General features: G+C 39.0%; 2 protein-coding genes across 4 annotated transcripts in view; one reads left to right on the top strand and one right to left on the bottom strand.

The window, feature by feature from the left end:
- LOC122244970 (uncharacterized) overlaps window positions 1–1,987 on the top strand; it is an 8,485-nt gene extending 6,498 nt beyond the window's left edge. For 2 of the 3 annotated variants that reach the window (XR_015192497.1, XM_086554320.1), the window contains exons 4-6: window positions 1–77; window positions 728–858; window positions 1,564–1,987. The exon at window positions 1–77 is cut by the window's left edge and continues 62 nt beyond it. Coding sequence is in view for 2 of the 3 variants with exons in the window: in XM_086554320.1 (XP_086410446.1) it covers window positions 1–77; window positions 728–858; window positions 1,564–1,626 (271 nt within the window). In the remaining variant the exon portion in view is untranslated. The remainder of the gene's footprint in view (window positions 78–727; window positions 859–1,563) is intronic. The other variant, XM_086554318.1, reaches the window with a different exon arrangement.
- A 370-nt stretch (window positions 1,988–2,357) lies between these two features.
- Window positions 2,358–10,000, bottom strand: part of IleRS-m (Isoleucyl-tRNA synthetase, mitochondrial) — an 8,017-nt gene continuing 374 nt past the window's right edge. The window contains exons 2-17 of the mRNA XM_086554317.1: window positions 9,737–9,900; window positions 9,453–9,587; window positions 8,775–9,003; window positions 8,380–8,546; window positions 8,018–8,123; window positions 7,469–7,623; window positions 7,106–7,266; window positions 6,710–6,845; window positions 6,289–6,452; window positions 5,910–6,053; window positions 5,547–5,766; window positions 5,003–5,109; window positions 4,679–4,824; window positions 4,377–4,561; window positions 3,903–3,987; window positions 2,358–3,437 (exon numbers count right to left, since the gene is read on the bottom strand). Coding sequence (XP_086410443.1) covers window positions 3,304–3,437; window positions 3,903–3,987; window positions 4,377–4,561; window positions 4,679–4,824; window positions 5,003–5,109; window positions 5,547–5,766; window positions 5,910–6,053; window positions 6,289–6,452; window positions 6,710–6,845; window positions 7,106–7,266; window positions 7,469–7,623; window positions 8,018–8,123; window positions 8,380–8,546; window positions 8,775–9,003; window positions 9,453–9,587; window positions 9,737–9,900 — 2,438 coding nt within the window. The 3' untranslated portion in view covers window positions 2,358–3,303. The remainder of the gene's footprint in view (window positions 3,438–3,902; window positions 3,988–4,376; window positions 4,562–4,678; window positions 4,825–5,002; window positions 5,110–5,546; window positions 5,767–5,909; window positions 6,054–6,288; window positions 6,453–6,709; window positions 6,846–7,105; window positions 7,267–7,468; window positions 7,624–8,017; window positions 8,124–8,379; window positions 8,547–8,774; window positions 9,004–9,452; window positions 9,588–9,736; window positions 9,901–10,000) is intronic.

The following is a 10,000-nucleotide window of genomic DNA, read 5'->3' on the forward strand; positions in this document are numbered from 1 at the left end:
GGTCGGGAGCGAGAGAGGAAAGATCCAGGCGATGCTCAATGTAACCACTGCTGACCACTTGGAGGAGTGTCCGAAAGGTATGTCGTGTGTGTACGTTGTTGGGGGTGTTTTTTTTCAGTGTGCGTGGTTTGTGTGTGTCTGTGTCTTGGGTGCGTGTCTGTGTATCTGTATGTGTCTTTGTAAGTACGTGTGTCTGTGTCTTGGGTGCCTGCCTGTGTATCTGTATGTGTCTTTGTAAGCGCGTGTGTGTCTGTTTCGTGTTATACTCCCCATCCCACCCTCTCCCCTTTCCTTTGAATAACGACTCCTAGTTATCCCATCCACCCTCCCCTCCCCTTTCCTCTCCTATCATCTCTCCCCCCCCTCTCTCACCTCTCCCTCCAACTCCTACCTTACCCTTCCCCACCCCCCTCCCGACCCCCCTTCCCGCAACAATCTCAACGACAATCTTGCATAAATTCCTTCCTTCCTTCCTTCCCCAACCTCCCCTCCCCTTCCCTCTCCCCCCTCCCCTTCCCTCTCCCTCTCCCTCTCCCCCTTCCCATCCCTTCCCTTCCCATCCCTTCCCTTCCCTCCCCTCTCCCTCCCCTCCCCTCCCCTTCCCTTCCCTTCCCAAATCCCTCCCTCTCCCCCTCTCCCCTCCCCTCCCTCCCCCTCCCCCCTATCGGCAACAATCTCAACCATCTTAAAATACACTCTTTCACCCATCCCCGCCCGCCCCCTCCAGTGATAGCCTCCAACGCGGCGCCCATCGTGATCGGGGTCATGCTGTTCGTGGTCGCAGTGGGCGTCGTCGGGTTCGTGGTCTACGGAAGGAAGAATCGCAACCAGGGCGTGCCGGTGGAGAGCGACGAGGAGGTGAGAGAGAGGGGGGGTTCAAGAAGGTGATGGGGGTGGTGTGGGTGGTGGTGGGGGGTTGAGGGGGATGGGTGGCGGTGAGAGGGGGGATTTCAAGGTGATGGGGTGGGGGTGGTGGGGGTGGGGGGGGTGAGGGGGATGGGTGGCGGTGAGAGGGGGGATTTCAAGGTGATGGGGGTGGTGGTTGTGGGGGTGGGGGGGATGGGGATGGTGGGGATGGTGGTGATGGGGAGGGGAATGGGGTTGGTGGGGGTAAGAGAGGGGGGATTTCAAAAGGTGATGGGGATGGTGGGGGTGGGGGTGGGGATGGGGGTGGGGATGGGGATGGGGATGGGGATGGGGATGGGGATGGGGATGAGGATGGGGATGATGATGGAGATGATGAAAATAAACCAATAATAATGATAATAACAGCAACAGTAATAGTAATGGGAATAATAATAATAATGATAATAATAATAGAAATAGAATTAAAAATAATAGCAATAATGGTGATGATAACATCAACAGTACTATCAAATATATTTGCTAACAGATATAAAGAAAAATACATACATACTTATGCATGAACAGTCCAAAATATCAGTCTTCAATTACTGTTTTCATATTACTTTTCATAAGAAAATTAAAGTACTTTTCTTATTTTGAATGATATAGAAGGAAAATCCATAAAAGAAGCATAATTTTCCCTCTTGTGCATTCCAGGAGAAGAAAGAGAAGGAAGAGACTCCAGAAAGGGAACATCTTGACGATAAACAGGTCGTCTAGCCGTGCCACATTCTTAAAAGATGCCATGAATATTACGACGTTCTTGAGACTATCACGTCATGAAAGTAATGGCGTCATGAAGGTCGTGGCATCATGAAGATTACGACATTGTGAGAGTTATGAATGGTATGACGACACTAAGGTTGTGACATTGCTAGGTGTGTGATGACAAAAGGGTTGACCTGATGAAGGCAGTTTTGTATGGTTGTTATGTGATTAATGCTGTGGTTTGCATCAGTTTGCAACGTATATGACAAGTCATTGATAATTTTATTCTATTTTACATATTATTATATCTATGTTTTTAAACATATAAATGTCTTAAAAATGAAACTTGTTTTTTTAAATAAATGATTAAAAATATCTATGGAAATTTAGTCTAACCTACTTTTTTAGATGGAAGGCATTTGCCAAAGCCTTTAATAAATTTTCTTTTTTTTAATATCCGTAAATTTTTAAATCTCAAATGCAATTCCATAACGGGGTACAAAGCTATATTTTCATGCAGTCTTAGGTAAACCATGAAAGTAACAAAATAATTTTCTTGCATACATAAATACCAGAATATGGAGAGACATTTTACTTCCACCTGAGCTATAGTAAGGTAAAGAAGCAAGAAAAAGGCATAACATGAGAAGCCACTTTCACAAATTCTTTCCCGAATTTACCGTTCTTGTATATGCTTGATATAAAAACAAGCACACACACCAATGTTTATGGAATTCAAAACATTTCTAAATTCAATGACATTTATTGTAATTCTCAAAAATAAAAATCACTATATACAAGGGATTTAAAAGGACATAATCATCTGAAACAACTACATATTAACTATATGTATATATGTGCACATATATATTCTCTCATTATACATCCCAACTTCATCGCATCACATGCAAATCGCTTGAGAATTTTCCAACCGAGATCCCTCACTTTGACTTCAAAAGTAGTTCATATCCAATAACTAGGTTTCTGCTCAACTTCACTTCAATAGCAGAGTTCCTCAAAAGATATCTCAAATCTAAGAACTCCCCTCACTTCCATTGACAACCTATAATCATTTCTACCCGTGTTCCACAACTGGTAATCTTTGGACAAATTTTCACATGATTCAACTAAGGTGTTCTAGCATAGATATTTGGTTTTACGTATTCACATGTTTATCAGGGTCATAAATAATTTTCAATCAAGAATCTAACTGATGTAGGTATAACATATCTAACAATAACCATATTATGGAAAATTGAATAAAGATATGAGTAGCTGAGCTGTTTTAACTTAATGAAAATCACAGAAAGATCACTAAGAATCATTAATTCCCTAATCCTTACTTGACACGGGAGATGAAAAGGTTCAAATCCTTTTTTATAAGTACAGAAGTCAGCCGAAGTCATAATGTAACCTTTATCTTAATCTTTTTTTTTCTTATGGATAAATTTGTGTTTTTTTACGTTTACTCCAGCCTACCAGATCCCCCTTAGTGAAGTACAGAAGACAACCAGAATCGCTTTACCAAGCAATCCACTTCCCTGCCACCTACGAAGTCCCGGTTTGCATAAGTACAGAAGACCACCATAATTATATCACAGAGAGACCCTCAACTATCATTATCTGCTTTCTTTCTTTCTTTCTTCCTCCTTCATTGACACGAGTTTTTCATTCAATTTGCACTTCAGTTTACCAAGAGGAAGAGACCGTACTTCGACACCTGGCACACAGCTCCTCCCCCGCATCTGCTGTGTACTTGCGACACCTTAGGCATTTACCTCCACTGGATTTGCTTGCTTCTAGTGAAAATCCGTCTCTTCCTTCTGAAATACGTTGCAGCCCTTGTTACAGACAATGTAATATGAAGAAGTGGGGAGGAGGAGGAGGAGGAGGAGGAGGAGGAGGAGGAGGAGGAGGAGGAGGAGGAGGAGGAGGAGGAGGAGGAGGAGGAGGAAGAAGAAGAAAATGAGGAGGAAGAGGCTCAGGAAAAAATTAAGACTGACAGACTTACAACTATCATCTTCTATAACTCATTTCTTTTCAAACCCCAGATTATGTTTTAAAATAACAAGATGAAGAATAAACCTTATATCTTAGTAATATCAAAGAATATAATAAATTAACTTTTGAATCACAGTCGTGCCTTTTTCAACAACTACCAACCAAAATGCCAATAATTCTCTTCAAATAAAACCAAATTCATGTCCAAGAGCTAGATTCTCATGCAAATGACCTTAGTTACTTGGAGTATCTTCGACCCTGAGACTCTAAATAAACTCTCAACAAACCTTCATCAGGGAGAAGTATAACTCTTGAAACCAACAGCAATTCGCAAAGACCCGAGTCCACCGACTCCCTTTGTCTCTGGAGAAGCTGAAAGTACGAAGGAAGCGATTAATTGATACTTCAAAGAAGCTGAAAGTATGAAGGGAGTGATGAATTGATTGACTGGTCTTACTTCCTTTGTTGTGTCAATGTGTATGGTCTTCAGCTGTGTCATAAATGAGGTGATTATTGCACCATAGGGGAAGGTTCAGATGCTGAACGGTAAACATACTACAGAGAATAAACCTTCTAATGATTTTGCATTTGAGAATATTCAAAAATGCAAAATTTTGTATACCGAAAATCATCATCATCATCATCATCATCATCATCATCACCATCATCATCATCATCATCATAATAACAGCAATAATTATTTAAAAAAAAAAATAAAATAAAAAAATAAAAAATAAGAAGCTGAAAATATGACAACATACCCTGAGAGCTTCTAACATATCCCCACCAGCTGTGATTGTGACTTGCAGCGTGACACAGTTTACATTGGGGTGACGTCTGTAGAGCTCATCGCGCACCTCGAGGCACCTTTCTATCCTGCTTGTGAGCTCTGGTTGATCCCAGGATGCTGGGAGACCGTTGTACACTTGATGGAACACATGCCAAGCTGGGAGGGAATGATATATCCTTTACAGTTTTTTCAACAAGAGCAAAGACATACACACAAATACAATAAAAATCATATGCATTTAAACAAACAGGGACACATCTCTAATCACTTTACATTTCTTATTGTGGTGATGAAGGGTAACCTCCTCGGCCAAATGGGGCAGAATAGGTGCCAGGGACAGAAGGAGATGGTGCAGCAGGTTGTGCAGCACCAAGAGAGCAGACATCCGTTTGCTGCTTAGCCGACTCTCGCAGTAAAGTCTAGAGGGCCATCGGATGTGTATTTTTTTATGTGTTATAGTACTGCCAACACCTATTGTGATCATGAATCAGTCACATATCACCCATAAGCTTATCAAATTTCAATCTGATGCTTTTTCTATGAAGGGAAAATATCAGAAGGACATGACATCACATGATATTACTCGACACTGCTTACCGATCCTTGATGACGGAGAAGTATAAGGCTGAGACAGTAGAATTAATAAATGCAAGAGAAGTGGCTGTGACACGGTGATACTCAAAGTTCTCATAGTGTTCCCACACCTGCAACAGTCAGACATTATGGTAAATTATTTATAAAATTACCATTTCTCTTGTCAAAAAATTATGAAGTAAAAATGCATTACAAAACTTGTAATCTTTCATTTTATTTTGAAGTTGCTGTTACATCATAATAATAAAGTCCTTAAGCTGTCAACAATTAACTATTTACAAATGACAAAAATGAGCACCCTATACTTTCAACATCCACTACTGTACACGTCTTATCTTAACCCACTCACGACGGGGGCATTCCAGCATTGAATGTCACAATGCCGGGGCTTTTGAGCGCTTAGGCCTAAATCAATTAAATGGCTGGCACAATATTGTGCCGCCCAGCCACTGTAAAGGGAAAGACAAGATAAGTTATCCTTAAAACGTTCTCAAACAAGATGCCCCAGGAATATTCCCCTTTTTCACAAACAAACTCCTCTACTAACTCTTTCAATGTGTCCTTTCAAGAGATGAAGCATGTATTGGTCCATTGGCTTAAGGTCAGCTACGGCGAGGCTGTGTTCGCATGGCTGATAGTCGCCCAAGGAAGCCAGTAGAAAGCGCAACACTGCTCGCACCTTCTGAACAGACTCCTTGCACTGGTCTAGTATATTCTTACCAACTGTGAGGTTGGTGTGGTTGGTTGCATGTGAAGCAACCCACCACCTGCAAAAGATGTACTTCAGCATAGAGAGAATTGCTATATCTATACCTGTTACTGACACAACAATCCTATTTCACAGAATGGCTTGGTAATCAAATAATATTCTGTATCATCATAACATACACTTTATCTCTGAATCACATACCTTAGGACATCTGCACCATAAACAGGATCTTTATTGAGATTCTTGCCTCCATCAGTAACAATGTCAGGGTCAATGACATTATTCAGGGACTTGCTCATCTTCCTTCCAGTCTCATCTAGTGTGAAGCCATGAACGTACAACTGCCTGTGATAGAGAAAACTTTGTTGTTAAAATCCTCTTCTTTTGGGAAAGTATATTCCTATGCATTCACAACATGGACAGTCTTACATCCTACATCCTAATTTTTCTGAATTCCATTACCAAGACATTTTTACTTCTTCAAGAAAAAGTTTTCCTATCCATTACTTATCGTTTTCTTCCCACTATTTTCATTGAGTGATGAATAAGAAAAACGGCTACAATCCCTCCTCCCACTCACTTGTAAGGAGCCTTTCCCGTAGAAGCCACGGAAGTGAGTAAGGACGACTGGAACCACCCTGTAAACTGATCTACTCCTTCAAGGTACAAGTCAGCTGACGGGCCTCCCAGGACACTGTTCCAGGAAGACCCAGAGTCAAACCAGATGTCGAAGATGTCTGTACCCTTAAGATGAAAAAAATTTGCTTAGTACACTGATAATCCTATAATAATACACAATGCTAACCCACTGTTAATTGTAGAAATGTATATCTAAAAATAAAATTTGCAACCCACAGGAAGAGTAGCACATTATATTTGATATCTACAGGGGAACTTTAGCCCAGAAGACCTTACCAAACAAATATATAATTAGGAATTCTGTAATCAAAAGTTAAAAGTTAGAATCTAGACTTAAAATCTATCAAAGGAATTGATAGTACCTTAGTGGGTAATGGCTTTTCATTCTTCCTATGGCTTTCCACAAGTTCTGGAGGAAGCAAGTTTTCCTCGGGCAGTGTCCACCAAGAATCTGGGCCCTCTTGCTGCAAGACGTCGGCTACGTGTTCAATTATTCTTCTGCAATGGTAAAGTTCAGTTGATTTGTCTCAGATTCTTAAAATAAGAAAAAGAAAAAGTATTATTATCAGTTTACTTGTTTAAGATTTTAGAAGAGAATTCTTATATGAAAATACAATAGGATATAAATACCACATGCTCTTGAAAATCCCATATATGTTTAACACAACAGAAACATAAAAGATATTCTTCTCTTTTCTTTTTACAACATACTGACCACACTTCTGATTCTCTATAATTCTTAAAAGTCTCTATTTTACCTATCAACCACAGGATCTCCTGTCACTTTATCATAAAAGACGGGAATGGGCGCACCCCACACACGCTGCCGAGATATGCACCAATAGGGTCGTCTCTCTAATTGGCCGATCATACCCGTTTGGACACTACGAGGCAAAATGGTCACATCTTGCAGCATTTCCTATGGGAGTAAATTTTACTGAGCTCACTACCAATTTAGGTGGCTTTAATATTCCTCGTAACAATATTTAGAGCAAGGGGCTTTAACTAGAAGTATCATAAAATAATAATAATAATAATAATAATAATAATAATAATAATAATAATAATAATAATAATAATAATAACAAAAGTCCTCCCGCAATTAGTTGAAACCAACTTACCAGTGCTTTCTCCTTTAGGATGTCAGTATTAATAAACCACTGCTTAGACGCACGGATGATAACAGGCTTCTTAGTTCTCCAGTCATAAGGATATGAGTGTACAAAAGAGTCCTTTGCCAGAAGTACAGTTGGACCTCCAAACCCATCTGGCTTCACTGTAATATAATTAGGAAAATGTATTGGAATGTAACATTTTCCAAATATGCAACAGATCATAATATGGGTAATATGAGAAATATTTTATATGAATCTATTTGATATTTCAGTCTATCAGTATACTGAAGTACTGTCTACATATTGGCATAATGCAAGCAACAAGTGCAAAAGATAAAGAGATAAACTGCATCACACTCAATAAAATTACATAAATGTGCAACTCTTTTCATCTTTTTTTATTCATCTACTTATCTATTCATCAATCATTCATTTCTCTATTCACCAATGCAAACAATAAATCAATTCCTGAATCACATCAAGGCACTTCAGAATGAGTTCCAATACTAACAATTGAAGAGTCATACAATTAATACATCCCATAGGCATACTTACCGAGCATTTGTGTAACAGTGTCATTTCCCTCCTCCAAGACCCTTTTTCCTGCTAGATCCAAGCCCATTTCTGGCGTGTAGCAGCCCCTGGCATCTACTTTACAGTCCTAGGGCAAGAACATGAAAATGGTCAGTGTTTCTAATGTACTAATACAAATCACAAATGTAGATATCTATTTATTTCTAACACTTACTAAATTCCCTTGTCAAGAAAAAACTGATTAAGTTTCATAATCATACTTTTCTTTAGAGTGACCAATATACCAAATATATCAGAGTTATTCTAAAACACATGAACTTATTGAGGAAACATTTTATCAAAGACCACTTCATCCATCTTTAATCAACCCTCTATGGACATACCACTGGTATCTTGAAGTCCAGGGCAATGAGAAAATCATCGTGGCCGTGTGCAGGGGCTGTATGGACGAGCCCAGTTCCCTTTGACATTGTCACATGACTGCCAGGGAGACAGGGGCAGAGACGTTCAGCCAGAGGGTGACGATACTTCACTTCTGCCAGCTGACAACCTTGTCAAAAAGAGAAAGTGAGAAATAGTCAATGAAATATAATAAAAAGAGAAAGACAAATCTATAGGAAGACTCTTATAGTAAAATTTATCCTGCTTGTCCATACAAAAGTTTTATTTTTCCTAACAAAAATACAAATAACAACTTATGAACAATCCTAACTAGAGCAAGCCATAATGCCAACCTTTCCTAGTATCATAAATAATACTTACTCCATGCAGCCCATACCTTCAAAAGAGCAGAGAATAGTAATGTCATTCCCCGCAACCTTTTTAAGTTCATCTAGAAGCTCTTCTGCCCAAATTAGTGCCGTTAATTTCTCTTCCCTCTTAATAAGAACAAGAGAATAGTTTTTATCTGGCGAAAAGCAGACGGCTTCATTGGCAGGAAGTGTCCAAGGTGTAGTGGTCCACACAGCAAGATAGGTTTGCAGGCCTTCGTAATCACAAAGCTTTTCCTGTCGGATATCAAACTCGTCATAAAAGTCATAATGTCATTTTTTGTAGAGTCGATAAAAAAAAAATTGTAAATGCGCTGAACATGTTTTCAGTTAGTTCTCTACTGGATTTCATTAACTGTTCCATGACAAGTGTTTTCATAGGGTTGGATCACTTTCGAACTGCATTTTTCCTTTTGATGATATTTCCAACTAAAACCTATGTTGCCAAATGCTAATCAAAATCACTTTGGTATTATATTATATGTAGTCTTATATTTTATCCATAAGCCTAGAAAATAAAAAAAAGAACAAACATCTTAAGATGCTCAGCCCAAGTTGAACATCTTAAAATATGGCCCGTCTCAGAAGGGTTAAACAAGAATATTAGACATTAAATAAAATATTAAGTATCAAACAAAAAAATGATAATAAAACACTAAACAAGCAAACAAGAATTACAGACAAACCTGTATAAAATGAGGTAAATTACTGCATGGCATCCCAACATATATTGAGGGACTACAGTGTTCATTATTATACTCCAACTCTGCCTCAGCTAACGCGGTGCCAGAAGATGGAGAGAAATACACAGGTTTATAAGCCTGGAAATATATATAAACACTGAAACATATATCTATATATCCCAACTGTCTTGCATGTTATACATCCAAGTATCAACATCTATCAAATATATTAACATCTAACTGGGTTTTCTTTTTCTAAATACAATAAAATTAGAGGAGATATTTACCTGATAAACGTAACCTTTTTCATATAAATCTGCAAAGAGAAGGAGCTCCTTCGATATGTAACTTGGATCAAATGTGCGGTATATGTTGGACCAGTTTGCCATCACACCCCATCTCTTAAACGTTTCACGCTGAATGTCTAGGGCCTCTTCGGCAAACTTCTTGGCTGCAATGGAAAGATATTCTTTGAAAACATTGCTAAAATTTCAGACGTATATTGTCTGTCCCTTATCTTTAATATCATATACCAACTTTTGTCACTGACC

Source organism: Penaeus japonicus, unplaced genomic scaffold, assembly GCF_977035675.1.
Source record: "Penaeus japonicus unplaced genomic scaffold, GWHDUDI00000001_assembly GWHDUDI00000029, whole genome shotgun sequence".
NCBI lineage: Eukaryota > Metazoa > Arthropoda > Malacostraca > Decapoda > Penaeidae > Penaeus > Penaeus japonicus.